Genomic DNA, 20,805 nt, shown 5'->3' with positions numbered 1-20,805 from the left:
CCCCAACATCCATGCCATGTTGCAATACCGGATAGATCATGAGCCCCGAATTACTAAAAGATGGAATCAGAGAATGTCCTAGACCGAAGTCGTCATTTCATCTCGTGAGGAGAAGTTGGGGCATGGTTGTTGTTTGCCCCTGTCATCACCGAATGAACATGCGATACAGCGGACATGGGCAGCGGCGATGGTAGGCCGGGGGAGAAGAGGATCGAAGAAAATGCCGACCACAGGGCATAACTTTCATTGTTTTCTGGAAAGCTGTTGGGAAGTAACGCGCTTTCTAGGTTATTGAACGATGGAAAGCATCTTATACATGGCTTGAGATATCTAACTACTCTGCTTTGCATTTCCCGCATAACTAGTTAGTTATCAAAAAAAAAAAAGAGACAAAAGCCGCAGGGTCAAGAGCATTGAAAATGCTTAGCCGGCGTCGTCCCCCACAGAAAGCAAGGGTCAGAGAGCTCCGGAAAGACGGAACACATAGCTATCTCTTGTGCATACTTCATGTGCATATTCTGTTTAGCCCCTGAAGCTGCTCGCAGGTAAGCGTTCTCTCTGCCCAAGGCAGCCTTGTCCTCCGGTTGACGACAAAAGCGCCGCATTAGGTCACTTAGGTTATGCGGATCGTTTATCGGCTCGTTCAAAGTAGGCTAATGGTCTCCCTGGACGCAGGCCATACGCTGCTTCTCTCCAGTCACTCCGTACATGTTGGTGAACAGTTCATTGCCAGTCGTACAGAACAAACAGCGAGTCGGCCGAATGTAGTTGACATCATTGGTGACCAGCCAGGGGTGATTTTCGTATACCACTACCATTATCCCTGGCACAACCGGGGGTAAAACTGGCCCCAAAGCGCAAGAGTAAGTTAGCAAGAGGACTAGCCGAGCTGCGAACAGTCTCTTTTGCGTTGGCAGATGTGTTAAGGATTGGAGGCTCGTCTTCCCCTCACTCGGAGCTCAATGCCTATGCGACGTACGGATGATACTTGTCCGGAATCAGCGATGCTTGCAGGGGAGAGAGCCTTGCCACTGTATGACGTGCTTGGGTAGCAAAATTCTGGTGGCATCGGGAGTGCATGCGCGGCGATAATCCCTCCCTGGAGTGCGTTCAGTTCTGGGGATGTTCCCCCGTCCATTTCTAGAGCCAGGACCGAGCTCGTTGCTTCCCCAGGTATTATTAATTGACTAAGGCGCGCGCTCGCCTTAAGCTGGCCTAACAAAGCCACCCAGGGACACATAAATCTGCCTAATCACTCTAAGGGTTGCGGTTATGGGTGATACTCCGTAGAGCGGCCTGGATCTCCCCTGCTTAGTTATCTGGCGGTCCCTCCCCCATGTATGAGCTCGACAGCACATCATATACCATCTTGAAAATGACTTGGGCACAGTTGTGATCAGTGCATCAAGGGCAAGCGGAAGTATATGCTGCTTAGCATCGGGCATACAGCTGGATATGGTGAACCAAGGAGCGTTTCTTGCGTATGCACCTTCTGCCACGCTCCGTACTCGGATGACATTTTTGCCTGGCGAGGCCTTCTGCATATTGAAAATACTTATTTCCTTCGAACAAACACGAACTTGGAGGTGTGTAGGTGTACCAGCTTGCGAAAGTGATATTGGCATGGAAGAGAAAAAGCGGTTGTGGCTGAACAGGGTATGCCGGCGATCAGCGGGTGTTCTCCCTCTTTGTCACACAGCAGATAATACCCTTCCATGAGTTATTTTATTCAATGCAGTTTCCAATTTCTCGCAGGCAGCAAGGCAGTTCACCCACAGAAGAGGTGGTTGTTCACCATGCAGGGGTGTTGTGTAGAAGCATGCCATCCTCCAACAGGTAGACGAATACTCGACTGGGGGGGGGGGGGGATGCAAGGAGAGTATCTCCGATGACTTGAAGGAGAAAAGCGATATCCTTCATATCAACCCGGCCAGGGATATACAATAATGCCGCTGGTACCTCCTCAATCATTCTAGGCGGGGGATACAACACGACTGAATGTAAGGTGCATATGTATGAAGGGGGTTGTAACGACAGCCAGTGATAAGCTGCATGGAATGAACGCAGACGAAGATGAGATGAGAGTCCCAAGCCTGCAAAGCAAAAGAGCGCTTTCGACTGTTGGTAGTAACCCTGGCGTCTCTCAGGCATCAATCCAGACATCCAGCGCAGCAAATATACAGCCTGATGCTTCCGCCATCCTTTGTCCAGACGGGAGCCGGGAGCATGGATGGGTATCTTGCAAGCTTGGCCTCATCCCCCGGAGCTGACCTGATCGTGCATATGCTGCATGCCGCATACGTGGGTCGAATCAGTGAAGAGGAAATTCGGCTGCTGCTGATGGCGATCTGAGCGAGCGAGAGCTGATGGTCATCGGCCTTCATGTCCGCCTGCTGCTTCAGCAACCTTGCGCAAGTAGTGACTTCGTGGTTACAACGGACATATGAAGATACCAGGCAAGCGAGTATGCGTGAACCACTCCTCCATCCTTCGCTCGCAGCGGCTGCACATCACATGTTGAAATAAGCACGATGGCTGTTCTGGTAGCCTCAAACCCGGGCTTGATGTCATCGTGCATTTCGCCGCAAGTTGGCAAGCCACATCATCCCAATTGTATGTTTTCCCACGCGAGAATACGAGTATATCGACCCCGCCAGCATGTATGTCTCTGGCATCTTCCAATGGACCGAGAAAACATAGCATCTTGGAGCCCTTCAAAGGGCCCAAAAGTATGACTGACCCCTTCAGCCTTGGGCGGATGCTTCCGGATGCGTTTGCTGAGTTTCATGAAGGCCCATCGAGTGACCCTCAGTTAACTTATCTCAATGATTAGATTTGAGGCCTCGATGTATAGAATACCATTCAAAGATGTACAACACGGCATTCATACATAAACGAGGAGAACCTATTCTTAGATTCGTCAATCCAGAGCTCTCTCTCGCTGCACTGTATGTTTGGAATAATTAGATATGCAACCTGCAAGTCACCAGACGGCCGCGCAAGCAGAGTAGCATAACCATGGCTGACTAGTTACCGCAGGCGGCGGACAAAATATCAAAACCACTTCACTGGCCCTCTGGTCCATGCTCTCCCGTCAATATGATACCATGGCCTGGGTAGCACACCAGGGTACCTCGCGTCTGCCGCCTCACCGCATGGTGGTCATCTTTTGGGCTCACCGATATTGTGGTAGGCGTCCCCTGTTTAATATCTGGCAAAGTGGAGTGTTGAGAGGGCTCTCAGTGGCCGGTTAACTAGTGGACGGGATACATACTTTGTCCACTCGATTGGATGGCCAGCTAAATATTGGATTAACCGATATAATCACAATTGGCCATGGGCTGTATCTCCGGTCAACGTATGCCCTTCGAGATAGTTAAGGAGACAGGGGGGACTTACGTGTTGACAAAGTCCACCAGAGCGGAATATCATAATAATGATAGAATGAGATGAAAGGAATGAAAAAGCAAAGAAAAGGACGGCCAAACAGTGAAATCCACTGCTCAACCGTCCCATCGGCCCTGGAGGCGCCAATCATGCTCGGCTTCAACGCTTGTGGTCACGGTCGAAGTCAAGGTCCTCTTCTCCTCCTCTCTTCTCTCCTCGCTCTGCATCCTCCGCCTGAAAGAGAGCACAAGGCTGACCCCTAGCTATCGAATCTTAGCTTCTGTGCGGGCTGAGTGTATATGTACAGAGCATGTCTGTCTGTGTGTATGTATCCTGCATGTCACCGCACGGCATCCCCGGCCAGCGATCCCTCGAAACGCATAATGCATGATATAAAAATAAGGATGCCGTTGAGTGGAGTAAATCTCTAACATCTGTTCGCCTCCGATGGCAAAGCGTAACTAGTTAGCTAGTTAGTCGATGTAGTGAGATTTTAATGCCCAAGAAACCGGCTTTCTTTTGCTTCTTGACGCTATTCTCTATTCCGTACGACGCATGACGTTTCTTGCTCCATCGTATCGTGTTTTTCTTTTATTTTCTAGTCCGTAGTCAGTTGTTTTGCTGCTGTTTGGATGTCCTTCTTCTACCATGGGGCCCCTTTTCTACCCACTCACCCCTGTTTGACTGGGTGGTGAGATCCGCCCTGCCCAGTAGTGTACGATTGAATATACGGGGGGAGTATCTGTATGTATGGATGACATGGGCAGAGATATATAAATCTGTATATCATCCCCCGGCCCACCGGAGCTGGTCTTCTTTTTTCTTCCATGCTTCTTATCCGAGTCATTCGCTTTAAGAGAGTCTAGATGCCAGTTAGTTGAGAATATCAATCTGTTTGGAAAGACTATCTGGAAAGACTATCAAGTGCTCGCAGGTATGACTTCGCTCAGGGAATATACCGTGGTGTGTACTGGCTAAGAACTGACCTGGGGCTCATTGTATACCTAGGCCTGATCCATGAGACACTCAACCGAGACTCAATATTGATATTCCCAGGAGCAACCAAACACGGCCTGCTCAATAACTAGTCGGCTTGATCAGGCAAAAACACTGCCATCCCAAGGCAAAACAAAACCCAGGCCTGGAGAGAGCAAGATATCTCCTATATCCTACCAACCATGTGCAAAAAGTTACTATACTATCAATGCGGCGCCATCGAGACCATTTTCTCTCGGGACTGTAACTGCTCGAGGAAGGTCGGAGAAGAACATTCCCGTCTACACTGTGGGATCTGCTCAGACTGCCAACCCTGACAACTCAGACGGCCACTCAGTCCGAGGTGAAGACTGTTTGAGCCTCGCGTTGGGGTTGTTTGATTAACTATTAAATATGTTTTTGATGATTAACGACTTTCTTTTCTTCTTGACGCTGAGATGGGTCCCTGATGAGTACCCCTGAGAGCGAAGGGCCTCGGGCTTCATATCCTTCTGCTAGAACATCCAACGGCTGTCCCTTTCATAGTTCTCGTTTTGCGCTTCCCATTCATTTATTCTGAGCCTGCATCATTTATACATCTTTCTCCTTTTTTCTCATTTTCCACTACTCGATATACCCATAGTGTGTCTCGCATGCAGATTAGACCGGTCAGTGTTTTCTCTTTGCTTATAATTACTTCTCGGTCTAGAATTGCGCTTCATATAACATATGAAACATTTTTTGAAATGTATTAAAACTTAATATGTTTTGGTTCAGCTTATGTTAATCAGCTGGTACAAGTGGCTATACGCAAGAATTGTAAAAATTGGCTTGCAGTATAGCAACTATACTTCTCTCTGATCAAGGAAGCCATGAAACATGAGACAATTCAAAAGCTCACGCTAACCCGACCTTTTAAATCTGACTGGGAAGATTTAGATATACAACTGGTTGCAAGTTTCCAGTGACATGCTCGTCAAAAAAGGGGAGGAAAAAGAAGCTCCGGTAAGCACAACATGAGATCCAAGAAGGGAAAAGGGGGGGCTGAACATAAATGGGATGTTGATTAGCCAGGTGGTAGGGTGCTTGTATCGACTATATCAGCAGCCTCCTTTTCGACCTCCTCAGCAGGCGAGGTCAAGGGAGAACGGGGTAGAGCCATGAGACCAGTTCGAGTAGACTCGAGGATGCCAAAAGGCGAGATAAGCTTAAGGAACGAGTTGATACGGCTGGGTTTTGCGGAGCTAATAGGTAAATAGTTAGTCATCAGACCAGTTTTTCGATTGCTCTGCCTACCAGAAGGGAGGGAAGGGGAAAGGCTCGGCTTACAGTTCAACGATGCAGTTATTGGTGCTAATATCCAGCACCTTTCCTCCGAACTGATGCGTCAGATGAGTAATAGCCTCCAAGTGCTCATGCTTGTGTCGAAGAGCCTCACTGGCCGCTAATTTGTTTGGATGATAGTCTGCAATTTCTGAAAGAGATCCGTCCACTTTGTGCATTTCTCGATGTTGAGCTTCTTCTGAGGATATGTTATTGGTATCACTTTCGGGGGTAGACATTTCCTGGTGATGCTGAAGCAGCTCTTCAAAGACCTCAGGGCCCAGAATGCTGACCTTCGCCAACAGTAGCTCACGCTGGACGAGAGCAGAGTCTGTATAATCGAGGACAGCCCAGACCGGAACAAGGTCATCCAGCTGACGACGAGCCTGCTCGACAACACCATCCAAGCCGCGCAACACTATGGTCATTCTTGACAGGTCCTCAACTTCAGTATTACATACGACAAGACTGTCAATGTTGAAGCCTCGCGCTGCTAGGATACCGGAAATTCGGGATAGCACACCGGGTTCGTTCTGAACAAGGCAGTTGAGCACATGGCGCTTCGGAGGTTTTGTCGACGGAACAGGGGTCTCGTAAAGAATGGAGGACACTGCGGCGGGAGCTGACCATTGCGGCGATGTATCAGAGACCGGGAGCGGAGGAGGCGAGCGCCTGTGAAGAGCTTTGTATGCAAGGGCAGATGTCGAGCTGGATGACAGCCTGATCTGCCGCTGGTGCTGATACTGGTGCTGCTGCTGGTGGTATCTTTGGTGATGATAGCTGTTTAAGCTTAGACGCTGACATGGATTCTCGCCTGCAACCCATGCCCGGCGCAATTGGCCGCGACAGAGAGCTTTGGAGGCCATAGCTGCGATGCTGGACAGGTCAGCAAATTCCCACTCGTTCTCCAAGGGGAGTGAGAGCCCTTTTTATCTCTCTTCGTTTCGTCGTTTTGAGTCAAGCAGCTTGTGAGTAATAACAAGTTCAAGCATCTTTTTTTTTATTTCTTTTTTCTTATTTTAATGTCACCAAAAAAAAGGCCCGGGCGGTGATCACGTGAAAAGGACTGAAGCCGAGATCGGAGAAAGTAAACCTATCCATTTTAGGACTAGTAATTAAATCATGTGATAATGATAATTCACGTGATAAATTATGACTAAGCAAGTCCGGCCCCCAAAAAAGAACAAAAAATAAAAAAAATAAAAGAAATAGAAACATCCAAGATTTGATCGCGAGAGATCGAATTGATCGGAGAGAGAGGGACAGAAGAAGTTGTTTCGCTGGAGAGAAGAAGCATTTCCCTTGCTACCTGTTGGACAACCTATACCTTTTACCCTGTCCCGGTTCTCGAGACAGCCAGGATGTCCGATAGTGACAGGCGAGCTAAACGCTCTCGGTTTGACCAGACAGAGCCTGAACCAAAACGCCAGTCTCGGTTTGATAGACGCTCGCGCTCGCCGTCTGCTCGAGCTTCGGAGGCAGTGCGGGATCGTAGCCCGATAAATCGTCGATCCAGCCAGGGTTCAGAAGATGCGAGCAAGCCCGCTACTCCCTCTGACCCTGCAGTCGCTGCGGGTGAGTTCGATTTGATATTGGCCTATTCGCTACACGAATTATATGGATTAGAAGCTGGATGGCTAATTATTATAACTATGATTCGATAGCTGCCGCGGCCGCCAGGATAAAGGAGCAGATACAAGCAAGACAGGGCTATCAACCATCCACCACTCCGCCAGGACGCTCTGTATGTTCAAGCACTACCATTTGCTCCAACCCTCGCCTGTATTCCCTGCCTGACTAACAGCCGGCCTAGATTTCCAGTCCTTCCACTAAGGCATCGTCCTCGGTTGCTCATATAAATGGTGAAGTATACATGGCAGACGGTGATTACATCAAAGACATCGAAGTCAACGATCTCCGAAACCGATATACAATTACAAAAAGCACTACTCAAAAGATGGTAAATATCTCTATAATATATCCGCTGATGTTCCCAGGCACTGGTGTGGCTTGAGATATTATCCCCCCCGGAACTAACTCCAGTAATGGGATGGAAGATTACCGGCTACTCGCTGGGGGGATTATATTCTCATTTTCTATCATAATTGACCTTTGATCAGCACGTCGTTGCGTCAACTTTTGTGATGATGGATGAAGCTTACCCACAATTCTTCATAGCACCTAACTCCCGCTATTTTGCATCTGCTGACCTCCGCTGCGTGATTTAGATTAAAGAAGAAACTGGCGCCGGTACGACAGTGTTCCTTCCACCCCGTTTTTGCATTCTAGAAACAAACTTTTTGATTAAGAGAATATGCTCATTATTTTTGAAAAAGATGTCACTACTAGAGGAAACTATCTTCCGGATAAAAGCATGGCGACCCCTTCGGTAAGCCTTGATGCTATTCCCCTTATTCTCTCTAACATTCTATATATTCCCTATAATTAACATTATGCATTAGAACCCTCCGCTTTACCTGCATGTCACCAGCAGAACAAGAGAAGGCTTGGACAAGGCTATCAAGAAAATTGAAGAGCTCATGAAGCAGGAACTTCCTGCTCTTGTTGATGAACGGAGATTCCGCCGAAGGGAACCGCCAGAACGTGTCGAGAGAGATGAGTTCGGTCGCGTAAGTTGGGCGCCATTTCAATTAATATCACCCTCCCAGATTAAGCGCTAACTATGGAATGTAGCCCAAATGGCCTGAAGAACGGATTCCGATTGACCTGGAGCCTATCCCTGGCTTCAATTTGCGCGCACAAGTTGTTGGTCAAGGGGGTCAATATGTCAAGCACATCCAGCAAAAAACTCACTGCCGTGTCCAGATTAAAGGTCGTGGATCAGGATTCAAAGAACATGGCACTAACCAAGAAAGTGATGAACCAATGTATTTGCATGTCGCGTAAGTTTTTCTATCAGTTCTTGCCATTTCATCTTTACCGTTCTGACGTCTCCTTAGTGGACCTGATCCAAATGAAGTCCAGAATGCAAAAGCCTTGTGTGAGGACTTGCTTAGCAATGTCAAGGAACAGTATGAGAAATTCAAAGAAAACCCACCACCACAGCGAGGTTATCACGGTGGCGGAGGCTACGGCCATCGTGACCGCCATCAGTATGGCATGGGCTATTCCTCTGGAGGTGGACACCATAGTGGCGGGGGATATAACAACCATTCCTCCCCTCAAACACCTTCAGGGATGACTCCGCAGTCTGGGCCTGGGGCAACGCCTACCCCATCTGCAGGTGGCTCTCAGCCCGATTATAGCGCCCAATACGCTCAATATTATGGTGGCCAAGACCCTTATGCGGCATATGGAGGCTATCAAAATTACGTTGCTTATTATCAATATTATCAGCAAGCTGCACAACAGCAGCAGCAACAACAACAAACGGGATCTACCGCTCCTCCTCCACCTCCCCCGGAGTCCGCAGCGCCTCCACCCCCACCGCCTCCGCCTTCATCAGAAACCCCTCCTCCACCACCGCCGCCCCCGTCTGGCGGGTATAATTCAGTAAGTTTTCGCCAACCGCCATTGGTTTATATGAGATTACTTACTAACGTTGTCTTCTAGGTTCCTCCGCCACCAGGTCTGTAGCAGCCATATTATTCTATTCTAGATAGGCATCTAGAATCTGCTAGGGTCTAATAAGATTGATTATTGCATCTTTGGGATAATACGAAATATAAAGATGCGAACAAAAGCCAGGTTCATTTTGACAGTACCACCTTTTGAAATCAGCTCGTTTCTTACACCCTTAAAGTAAAAGGTTTAATATTCCAATAAGCACAATTGACAAAACCAATAGCTATTATCTCGGCGGATGGGTGTACTTCTTGGTACAATAGATCTAATAATTGTCTTGGATTTTAGTAGAGTATATGCGTATGGAAGAGGTTATTTTGCAACTCTTTCTCCTAAAGTCCTCGAGTACATTATTTTAGATCACACAAGATACATAATTCGGTGTATAAAAGGTATGGATGGACGGCCCTATGGACAAGAAATTAGTGGACAGGCTAGATAAAATAAAAGGCCTATAACTAAAGCCTACTCCCTAGGCCACACCCCCCCATTCCTACATCCTATTTCTATCTATAGTGTACTATCGCTTCTTATGTAAAGAATAATAAAGCAACTCCGTGTTACCATGGGAACATATCGCCCAGGAAGGCGGGCTCGCGCCTAGCCAGGTACAGTTCCATAAAGTGCAACAAGTTTAGCTTAGTATAAGCGGCGTCTTCTCCCTCTCCATTCTCACACAATTGTTTAGAGATTTTTAACTCGGCTTTTTTCTTCTGTGCTAATGCAGCAGACCCTTCTTTGCAGTGGTCGCATGCATAGTCGCACACAGCGAGGCTCTTCGGCTTTGACTCAAATGATCTGCAAGCAGTTTGAGAGGACGGCGGGGGTCTATCCCGAGAAAGCTCTAATTCAAGGTCGTCTGAAAACTCTCGAATCATAGCATGTCTGCACCGCTCTGTTGTTTCGCAATATTTGACCACTTTTGCAAAACTTCTTAAACTAGCCTCTGTATTTTGGGCCTTTGCTTCTTCCCGAGCCTTCATCTCAGCAGCAGTGAGGTGCTCAAACGTTCTTTTACTTGTCAATCGGACTGTTTCATTCGCAAAGTCTCCCGTTTGGCGAATACGGTCGATTATTCGTATGCATTCAGACGGGTTGTAATAGACGAGAGAAATGGCTGCACAGCCGTCTCTGCCGGCACGCCCTGACTCCTGTACAAAGCTTTCAAAGGTACGTGGGGGAGTCCAGTGCACAACAAAGCGCACATTAGGGTTATCGATGCCCATTCCAAAAGCGTTGGTAGCAACGATAATGTAGAAAGCGGGGGGTGGAGGTTTCTGATTGCTTGTATCAGTTGTCCTGGTTGGGTCTTTCGGCGGCATTGGGTTTTTGTGAGGTGCCGCCCACATTGCTTGGATCCTCTCCCTTTCTGTAGCTGCAAGCCCAGCATGGTAAGAGACAGCCTTTATCTTAATACTCGTCGATGAACTTAAAATGCTGGCTATAGCACAACACAGTGCTCTAAGAGGCACGTAGATAATTCCATACATTGGAGGAGGAGCAGCAGGACCTGAATCCGACTCGTCCTGTGCATCCTTGGTTGGCTGTGATAGTCGAGATAGACGACGCTGATTTATTGCATTTAGCCAGGATATCAAGTGATCTATTTGGTTATCTTCAGGTACTGTTAGATCGTAGGCGCATTCCGGAAGATACTTCACTTCATAGTGAATGTTTGGTCTGGCTGAGGATGTGCTAAATTTCTTCAAGGTGCATGTATCCAAACCAAGTAGTGTGAATATGTCATGACGAACACGAGATGTTGCCGTGGCTGTCAGCGCAGTCATGGGGACAATTGGATCCTTTAGCTCGCGCCTGAACCAAGAAAGAGCCTTATATGCAGGTCGAAAATCATGGCCCCATTCGCTAACGCAATGGGCCTCATCAATCGCTACTCGTGTGAGCTCCCCCTGTTGATGCACGGTTGAAATACTGCGCCTGAATGTTTCAGTCTGACAGAATTCTGGGGTCACATATAAAAGACGAGTTACTGGATGTCCTGACAGGATATCGGCAAGAATCTCCTTGCGTTTTGATCCCGGGGTTGTAGAGTTAATGGTTGCAACCGGTATTGCTCTAGCCTCAAGGCTCGCAACTTGGTCCACCTAGACGGTGTCAGTAATGAACTCATCGCATTAATTGTTAAAAATTATTTCAAGTCTGTTTGGTATGACGTACCATCAACGAGAGGAGAGGTGAAACTACGATTGTAACTTCAGAATGTAGGTTCAGCGGCTGTAATCAGCTGGAAATTAGGGCAGTACTAACCTCCATGGGCAACTACCGCTGGTAGCTGAAAACACAGGCTTTTGCCAAAAGAAGTTGCTGCCTGGAGAAAGACATCATGTCCTTCGATGGCTGCCTGGATAACTTCACGTTGAAGGGGCCTGAGGGCAAGTCAGAACTGATGGTGGTAAGATTAATAGGAATATAACCAGTTACCTAAACGACTTTTTCCCAAAAACTCGACGAAGAGTTAAGTCGATATCAACAGGCTGGCGACTCATCCCGTCGCCATAGCATCACTCTCAGTGTCGTGGCTTTGGCGTGGATCTCAGCGTGGAAATTTGATATAAATTCTGCGAACTAACGCGACGAACTTTAAATTTCGATTAATCGCGAATCCACGTGATGTTCAACTCTGGGCAGGGGACCCTTAACTTCATGCTATAAGCGCGCGGCTAATTTGAGCTTGGATACCTTGCAAAACAAATTGAGATGATATGTACAATGTTCTTCAGGCGATTGGTATATAACTAAAAGGCTCATTAGGCGCTGATGAATAATACGTATTATACAACATGGTAGAATGGGGTATCGAGGTAATATCCTCCTAGGCGAACAACAAAGCTCTGTGATAAAACTTCATTCAATGATGCCTGGGCGGTACAAGTTCTCGAAGAACTGCCCGCACTGCATCAATATCTCGCTGCTTCAAATTCCCTTGCCACATTTGGTCGATCTGTTCCCATACTCCAAGAACAGCCGATCTTCCACCACAGATAAAGAAGGCACGAAGACATGCAATAATGACTGTTCGGCCGAGGTAGACGCTATTTTCGTATTTCCAGTCATCCTCGAGTTCTTCGCGTGCGTCATAAAACGTGCCATGGAATATCTTTGTTGCCTCTTCCTTAAATTCCTCCTCGGCTTTCTCCATTTCCTCCACCGTAGTTTGAGTCTCTAGTTCCTTGCCTTCAACAAAGGACGTTTCGGTGAACCAAGTGAGTTTCGCTTTTCTGTTCAGAGTGCGTGGTTTTGTCTGAATAGATGTATCATAATCACGAACTGCACGGAGAAAGGAAAGCCAGGCACGCTGTAGGCGAGGATATGTCCATCGGGTGTTCTTCTTCGACCCGTGAATCGCAAATCCTTGGAATAAAAGGATATACACCATACCGTGGGAGGGAATTGACAGAGTTCCTTCCATCTCACTTAGAAGAGATAGAAAGCGGCCCAGGTCACCCGTAACATGTGCGTGGTAGGAAAGAAGTATGTGAAATGTCTTTGCATCTGGCGTCAAAGGCATAGCAGCTTGAAGAGCCCGATGATGGTCCGGAAGCTTGTCATGCAGATAGGATGTCATTCCAAGAACCCTCCCAAGCTGTTTGCTTGCTTTACGATATGCAGAGTAGTCTTGGGAGGGCAACGGATACATGACAGCTTTCTCACTGGCATTATTTTTAAGTCTTTCATGGGCTTCCTTCATCCTTTCGTACATGATTTCTGCAAGCTTAGCCTCCCCAGAGCGTATGAGAGACGCAATAACGCAGTTTAAAACCACAGTGTCCACAACTTCACCCGCTTTGATGAAATCATCGTATGCTCGGCGAACTCCCCGGGCACTCCCCTTTAAACCATTGAAAAATATTTGCGCAACCCTACCAAATCGGGAAAATTTGGCTTTCCGCTTCTTCATGTCAGCGATTATCCGTTCAGCTACTCGAAACTGCCCTGACTTTATAGCTAGATCAAAGAGAATGTTGAAAGCGACACTAGAGCTAGAAATGTTGCCTTCGTGTTCCATTCTCCGCCATACGCCAATGGCGGCGTCTAAGTCCTCTCGTTTCACGGTAGAGGCGGATTTTCCTGCAAGATGGATTGCTGCAGTCCAAAGAGATGGTGACATTTCAAGGGAGGCGTCACACATATCATCAACCAAAGTGAGGTAGTAGAAAACTCCAGTTCGGCCCTTACGTTCGGGTTTCGCAAATCGATGTAATAGTTTGCCCCTTGTCTTTGAACTGAGATATGATACTCCTGGTGAAGGGATCCGTCTGTAGGCTGCAAACAGCTCCTGGTCGCTGCAGTTTTCTTGATCGAGAAGAGAGATAAGGTGAGAAACTCCGTTGGCATCTAAATCATCATTTCCAGCTTGTTTGCATGGCCGAGATGACACCAACACCTCTCTGTGCGGGTTTGACAACACAACCTTCAGACTCGTAGTTCCTTCAACATTCCCAAGCACACCAAGGTATAGCCCAAAAAGCAACTTCGACTCCTCGGTATTGGCGTGTTTTGCTCGGTGGTAGGTTAAATTGTCCACGTTAAACTCCTGTGGGAGAGAACCCTTTGACGGTAGGCCATGCTTAGGCCCTTTAACTACCACCGCAGGACTCCTTCTGCCCGAGCTATTGTCATCTACTCGTACAATTTTTGGCCGTTTCCGTTTGTTATTTCGTTGTTCATCTGTTTCTGAACTCCGCGCGTCATGGTGTACGGCCGTATGCTCGTTTGATTCTGTCCGTAAGGCGTTGTTCAGAGTGCTCTGTAATCTTTTGGCTGCGGTAGGGAGAAACTGTCGAGGCACTCGCGTTGACGATGTACTCCTGTACGGTGCATGCTTTTTGCAGAATCCTGCTGCAACTAGGCAACTTATGAAATTGTCCATGACAAGAATGCTGTTGGTGCACGCAGGCAGCGTCGACAGAGGCCGCCGCATGATATCTGAGTGATTTGCTCGCGAAGATCTCAAAGTATCAGTTCGCAAGCAACTGTGGCCCACGTTAATGATATACTGGGCGCTTGCCGGCCTTTCCAAGCTTCTAAACAGAGACATGAGATAGCTGACATGGTGTCATTGAATCAAATTGCTGGTAGCAAGGGAGAGCTATGCGCAACGAGAGTCAAGTATCGGATGTTGTAGCGCCGGCTCCGTTGATAGGAGCAGAAGGGGAACAGGAGCAAGTAAAAGCAAAAGGAAAACAAAAGGACCTAGTCAAAGACAAGAGACATCAAGGGTGGATGCGAAAGCAGTTTTGATTCAGCATTTGTATTTGAATAGCGTTGAGTTGGATATATTCAATTTTTGCTTACGCCGAAGAACCTTGCATGCTGATTGGACGGAAAAGGCTCTTGGGAAGAGTAACCTTGCAAATTCCTTTTCGCTTTTTCTCACGATCAGAAGAACCAAACCATTCCAAGCGATACTTACGGCTTCGGTACTGGGGTTACCAGGGCGTCTTGCTATATTTCTACTATTCTGTCTATGTGAACAGGTCCGCTGTCTCTCAATTGACTGTTCGGTGCTTTTTGGGTGCACCTGTTCCGCCTATCTCCCTCCAAACACTCTAGCAGCCATGGGAAAGCTCAACTTCGCGGCTCTCCAGGTACGGAAGACGGCAATTGCACAGAAAAAGGCTGGGAGAATCCAGCGACTACCATGCTGGGCAAATATTATGGATAGCATCCCGCCATCGAGCGTGTTGGTGCGAAATCTACCACAGCAGCATACTCTTACGAGAGAGAGAATGAAGACTCTACCTGGAAAGGCGGAGCCCCGGGCTGTCATCGAAGCTCGTCCTACCCGCCGTCTACAGTCGAAGAAGCCCAGTCGCATGTTTCAACCGGTAAAAATGGAATTTGAGGAGGACCAGCTACGAAGAGAATTTTATCGTGACCATCCTTGGGAACTTGCGCGGCCGAGAGTGGTGTTGGAGAACGACGGAAAGGACCACATGAGATATAACTGGGAGAATCTACAACAGCAAAGGAAACGCGTGGATGGAGAAAGGTATTTACTTTTAAGACTTGTCAGCTCAAACGGAGTGGCTCTTTCCCGCCTCTTACCATGGCTAACAAACAATATCAACTTGCAGTGTTGTTCAGAGACAGTTGCATCTTCTCAATACGGTACCTGACATAACCAAGGAGCAAGCCTATGACATTGCTCGACGTGAATTCTACAAGCTTCGACTTCAGGAGGACGTTGAGAGGAGGATTGCTCAAGAGGAGGCCAGAGCAACCGGTGCATACTTCGGCCTTGACACAAACACTATTGGAATGGAACTCGAGAACCAAGAGTATGACCGCTGGAAGAAGTGGGCAGAGACTGAGATTGTGCTGCAGCAGAGCAGCAGGGCAGCCTTCGCTGGCACAGAGATCACAGAGGCTGAGGCCGAATCATCAATGGCCGGCAATGAATTGAGTGCCCCGGAATCCAAGTTGTTGGACTCTATCAAACCGCTTTAATGGTTGACGCTTAGATATATGGTATCATATTGGACGGCAGGATACGCCTTTGTATATTATCATCTGTACTTTTTACCTTCACCTACACAGTCTTCTTCCTTTCTTTTCCCCTGTACGGAGTACTCCTCCACGAGCTGAACCCGCCACATAGCCATCACATCAATCGCTTCTGTATTCTCGAACTCGCCCGTGGTTTCAACTGCTCCGTACAACCTCGCTCCACCGTTATTGAAACCAAGTCCAGTTTCATGGCCGGCTCGTTTCTCGCTGGCTTCCCCCACATCGTATTGTTTATGACGCCCTCAAACAGACGCAGGACAGTATCAGTTTCGTCTCACCAGCTCGCGTAAAAACGAACCTGCCTCTCCCACACAGGACGAGAAAAAGAAAAAGGGTGGCGGCGTTGTAGATAATAGTTAAATGTTGGATCCAACTGCTCGCTGCTGCTGTCTTCTGCTTCGTCTCGCACAGCGAAAAAAACCGACCTCGAACGCCGTCACCCTCACGTGATGTGTCTGTTTCATCTTGCGCCAAATAGAACCGCGGCGACGACGTTGGCGACAAGAAACCAAAGAAGCACTCAAGACAGTCAAGACAGCCTGGAGGAGAACGCAAAGAGCTGCTTTTTGCTGTGAATAAACGGCTCAAAGCCGACCAGCACGACGGGAGACGCTGATCAAACCCGCCATCCGGTTCCCCTTCTGGTGAATGGTCATACGAGCCTGGCCATCGCCCGTTACTGCCCTCAGCACCTCCGAATTCCGCGCCCTCAGAAAGCTCCAAAGCGAAGTATACACGATTAGCCACGCATATTTATACCCGCCTGTCACCCGCCGAATCCCAGAGAGCCGCCGAATCCCCATGCTTGAGCTCAATTCGCGGAGATAGAGAGTCTCATTCTAGAGCAGCATTGCAACATCCTCCAATAACGACAAGGGAAAACTACGTAAACGATGTTTGATTCTTGTCAATCTGCAAGATTCCTAGTGGAATTCCATACAAATTAAGATTGGCTTTTATAAATCCCTGGATACGACTTGAACTTTTCCGTGAATTGCCAGTTGCTGGTCAACCGGGAATACCCCCCTTCCCCCCGTTGGGAGTGCACTATCGATATACAATGAGTCGCATGGATGACACAGTGCGGCCGCATCGGCCACACAGGACGGATGCATCAAACGAGATAAAGGAACCGGTATACACTAGAACGGGCTCACCGAATAATGGAAACTCTGCCCGCGATGAAGTTTCTACACGGCCACATAAACCAGCACCGTCAAAGCTGCTGGCTGAAGACTTGATAATAGAGCTTGCCCAGAGAGCAGTGGATAGCGGTATTCAAGATACAAAACGTTCGTTGGCTGGAAGTGAAGCCGTAGAGGATGTTGTTCGGCCAAAGCTTACGATCGACCTGGGCCACGCAAACATTGCTCGTGTCCCAGAAGCGGTGGTTAATATAATAAAGGACGAAGTTGCCAGGTAGGCCTCCTTATTTCAGTTGATATATCAACCCGTTGCGGGATGTCCCTTCTATCTCCACCTGCTATGCTCCATTCCATTAGTATTGGTAGCAGCTGGTTAACAAAAAAATGCTCTCAGGTTATCACTCTCCAATAATCACATTGACCGCATTCCAAACCGTTTCTCGGAATGTATTCACCTTCGATACCTCAATATCCGAGCAAACAATTTCACAGAGTTCCCGCGAGTTGTACGTCCTACATTTTTCTTTACTTTTTCTTTAGCCACCTCCAAGTACTGACATTTCCTAGGTTTACAGTCTCACATTCCTGGAAATCCTCGACCTAAGCCGGAACAAAATCACAAAATTGCCTGAGGAAGTCCGCAATTTGTCTTCATTGCGGGTTTTTTCCATAATGCAGAATTTCTTGGAAGACCTCCCAAGCCAACTCGCGGACATGAGTAAATTACAGGTTATCAAGGTTTCCGGAAACCCGCTTAACAGCTCCTTGAAAGCCGTTCTGGAACTCAGAGAAGCGGATGTCAACCATCTTGAGATGGCGGATAATGAAAAAGACAGTGCAATTACCACGGAACTCAAAAGATTTTTGAAAAGCAGGCGGGCCGCAGCATCCCCTGAGCCTGAGTATAACGACCAAAGGTAAATATGTTTCACCCGTTAAAACTGCTCCCATAAACAAAAGCCACCGTTTTAACGACATTTACGCAGTGAAACAACTGAACCACCGAGACCGCCAAAGAGAGGTAATCGTTTTCCGGTGATACCCAGATCTAACGGAACCGATTCTACGTCTGGTTCCAGGTCTCCCTCGTTGTCAAGACCGCCACCGATACCCACTAGATCACATCATAGAATGGCATCTGGTCAAAGTGGACTTATTCATCGTTCGAACACTTTGGCAAGTGTTAGGAGTGCCAGTGAACGCAACCGAAGCAACAGTGAAGGCTTTATCGCCGGCTCAGGAACGTCACGCAACAAGAGGATGGGGCTGGTAAGTAGGAAAAACACGGATCTCGGAACTCTGGACGAGATGCGCCCATATCGTAACAGCCATCTACGCGGTCTAAGCCATGGCTCCCTTCTCCGGTCCCAGCGCGGTGGCATGACAAATGACGGCAGTAACTCATCTAGCCCAAGCAGCCCAATGGACCGGAGACGCCTAAAAGATGGATTTGTTCACAGACTTTCAAGCCTTCCCGAGCAGAGAGTAAAAACCACGACTAAAAATCCTGTGGTCAATTCTGCAAGAAGCGTGCTCTATGCACTTTATCAGATACATCCTCATATCTCCTCCCTAATCAATGTTATAAAGGCGGAAGAATATAGGCGAAGCAGCCTTGAGATTGTTTTTTATAATGCGACAACGCATCTCGATCAACTGAATGAAGCATTACAGAACATTGGTGATGCAGATTTACAGGATAAAGAGGTTGCCAAAAGAATTACCGAGTCTGTCAAGCACGAGTGTGCAACCTGCATCACTGCCTATACACACGTTGGAACCCAGCTTCGCGCAAACGTTGCCAAAGCTGTAGCCTTGAGCGACCCAAAATATATCCGGACTCTCCTCCTCATGATATACGGCAGTCTAATCGAACTTCGCAATGCTTACGCTGTTTTTGACGTGAAACCGAAGCTTCGAAAGCCAAAAATGACCAAAAAACTATCCATTACTACCACAAGCCAACCTGTGAGTAAATTCATGTCCGAGCGCGAGCCTGAACCGTCGGTTACGCCGACGAGGGAAAGACCACCAACTTCTCGCCGACTACGGAGCGAAACTACTGTGCATCTCCCGCCTATCGCACCATTCCCTACTGCCTTACCGTCATTCGCTCCACATCCACCCGGTCATCCATCACATTCGAACCATCCAACAGCTCCGCCACTCACCATTGGAGGCAGAAGCCGCTCAAGTAGTCGATCGAATGCGTTTTTACATTCAGGAACCTCGTCTATTGCAAACACCCCACGATCAGGAGAATCTTTTAACTTGCTCCAGACTCCGGTTAACAATAGGATTAATCCTGTCACTGGTCTAGATGAGATTGAAGAGGACCGTATTTTCGAGAAAATTTTCATTCAACTCTCATCGGCATATAAGGCTACACTCCAATCCGTTCCCTTGGCTGCGCAACAGTTCTCCCAGTGTCTCAAAGCCGCCGAAGAATCCAGAGCTCCCCAACATCTTCGAAACTTGTGCCGGAAACTACTTGTTCGCTGTCGTTCATGTGTAGACGTTGCCGATGCACTAGATAACCGACTATCCAACATGAAACTCAAAGAGCCTGGCGGCAATCTACGAAACCAACGTGAATTCTGGCATCTTTGCAAGACATTCATCCAAACTTTCGTTGAGCTGGTTCTCGATATCCGCGAAGCTAAAACTTTCTGTCTACTTCCCTCTGAGATCGTTGCTACTCTTCGAATAGTACAGAAGACGATAAGGGAGGCCGGACGCTTAATTGATACCTCACCTTGGTCATATCTTGCTGAACTTCATACCTCAAATCCCTCTAATGCGGTTTCACAACCCCATCCTAATGGTCACCTTCATTATTCGAACTCTTCCACGTCAATTGCATCGCAATCTGGCCTGGTCAATGGATCTTCCCCGCAGTCAGCCACCGTTCCGGCTACACCTTTGAGCGCTGCACTTGGTCCTGCGGCACAAGCCACTGTTCCTTCAACGACCACCTCCACAAATATTTCCAATACATCTGGTGATCGCATGTTTGCTGGAGACGTCTTTCAACGGGCAGATCTCTTGCTTTCTATGGCTCCTTCCGCACCATTATTTTATCGCCGCTAGAATCTATACTAGCATAGATTTCAAGTTTCCATATTACTACCGCCCCCTGCAGAATATACCGTCATATCTTTGGCGCCACAACCAGCATTCGAAGCTCTATATCCCATATAGAACTAACTTATATTATATCCATAATTTCCTTATTTTTTAACCGCATATTATTTCCGTCTATGAAGAAGCATTCTCAAAATTGTCTGTCTTATTCCACGGTTTCGAGATTATATTTGGGCTTTATCAACTCTACTCTTTTTGGGGGGATACTGGTGTTGATTGATTGCATGGTGAAACACGAAAAAGGATTGCAAGCGCTACTGGTTCATTGCCATTTATTTTTGGCCCGTCATTTAGGAGAAATGGGGTTTCCCGGTTATATTGCACAGCGAGTTACTCAGTTGATAGTTTTATTTTTATTTCCTTTTACCTGGCTGTTTTTATCCTCTTTTTTCCGTTTATATGTTCATGGATATGATGATGGATTATAATGTTTAAAACTGATGATACTCTCCTTTTCTTCGTTTCCCTCTTGTTCTTTATTAGCATCGGGAGAAGGGCCAGTTGTGTTTGATGGACAACGCTGAATATGGGATCATACACAAGCGAGAACTATGACTGGTAGGTAGACTGCTACTGTGCCTAGGTGCTGTTTTATGCCATGGCCACATGAATATTCCTGCTACCTATTTCTAGATACCAGATCACCTCGCGTATTAGTGGTTGAGGTGAATCGTATTGTTGGTTATGCATACGCCCTCGTATATGCGGTCTTTGT

At 47.5% G+C, this 20,805-nt stretch overlaps 6 protein-coding genes across 6 annotated transcripts; 3 read left to right on the top strand and 3 right to left on the bottom strand.

The window, feature by feature from the left end:
- Positions 1-5,428: 5,428 nt before the first annotated feature.
- MGYG_01739 (acetolactate synthase small subunit) lies at positions 5,429-6,551 on the bottom strand (the record flags this gene model as incomplete). Its single annotated transcript, XM_003177625.1, has 2 exons — positions 5,429-5,606; positions 5,692-6,551. The coding sequence occupies 2 exons, from the start codon at positions 6,549-6,551 to the stop codon at positions 5,429-5,431; spliced, it is 1,038 nt and encodes a 345-aa protein (XP_003177673.1).
- A 495-nt stretch (positions 6,552-7,046) lies between these two features.
- MGYG_01738 (KH domain-containing protein) lies at positions 7,047-9,282 on the top strand (the record flags this gene model as incomplete). Its single annotated transcript, XM_003177624.1, has 9 exons — positions 7,047-7,260; positions 7,350-7,429; positions 7,499-7,645; positions 7,914-7,935; positions 8,022-8,074; positions 8,148-8,315; positions 8,380-8,588; positions 8,646-9,198; positions 9,259-9,282. The coding sequence occupies 9 exons, from the start codon at positions 7,047-7,049 to the stop codon at positions 9,280-9,282; spliced, it is 1,470 nt and encodes a 489-aa protein (XP_003177672.1).
- Positions 9,283-9,830: 548 nt separating this feature from the next.
- On the bottom strand, positions 9,831-11,777 carry MGYG_01737 (ATP-dependent DNA helicase recQ; the record flags this gene model as incomplete). The annotated part of the gene is made up of 4 exons (XM_003177623.1): positions 9,831-11,375; positions 11,449-11,483; positions 11,539-11,657; positions 11,713-11,777. 4 exons carry the CDS (start codon positions 11,775-11,777, stop codon positions 9,831-9,833), a joined length of 1,764 nt encoding a protein of 587 aa, XP_003177671.1.
- Positions 11,778-12,139: 362 nt separating this feature from the next.
- Positions 12,140-14,329, bottom strand: MGYG_01736 (pentatricopeptide repeat protein; the record flags this gene model as incomplete). Its single annotated transcript, XM_003177622.1, has 1 exon — positions 12,140-14,329. One exon carries the CDS (start codon positions 14,327-14,329, stop codon positions 12,140-12,142), a length of 2,190 nt encoding a protein of 729 aa, XP_003177670.1.
- A 520-nt stretch (positions 14,330-14,849) lies between these two features.
- Positions 14,850-15,741, top strand: MGYG_01735 (mitochondrial 37S ribosomal protein RSM25; the record flags this gene model as incomplete). Its single annotated transcript, XM_003177621.1, has 2 exons — positions 14,850-15,283; positions 15,369-15,741. 2 exons carry the CDS (start codon positions 14,850-14,852, stop codon positions 15,739-15,741), a joined length of 807 nt encoding a protein of 268 aa, XP_003177669.1.
- Positions 15,742-16,861: 1,120 nt separating this feature from the next.
- On the top strand, positions 16,862-20,036 carry MGYG_01734 (RAM signalling pathway protein domain-containing protein; the record flags this gene model as incomplete). Its single annotated transcript, XM_003177620.1, has 4 exons — positions 16,862-17,220; positions 17,341-17,452; positions 17,514-17,863; positions 17,933-20,036. 4 exons carry the CDS (start codon positions 16,862-16,864, stop codon positions 20,034-20,036), a joined length of 2,925 nt encoding a protein of 974 aa, XP_003177668.1.
- Positions 20,037-20,805: the final 769 nt, after the last annotated feature.

This window comes from Nannizzia gypsea, genomic scaffold (genome assembly GCF_000150975.2).
Source record: "Nannizzia gypsea CBS 118893 supercont1.1 genomic scaffold, whole genome shotgun sequence".
Lineage (NCBI taxonomy): Eukaryota > Fungi > Ascomycota > Eurotiomycetes > Onygenales > Arthrodermataceae > Nannizzia > Nannizzia gypsea.
This window is presented reverse-complemented; position numbering and strand designations above follow the sequence as displayed.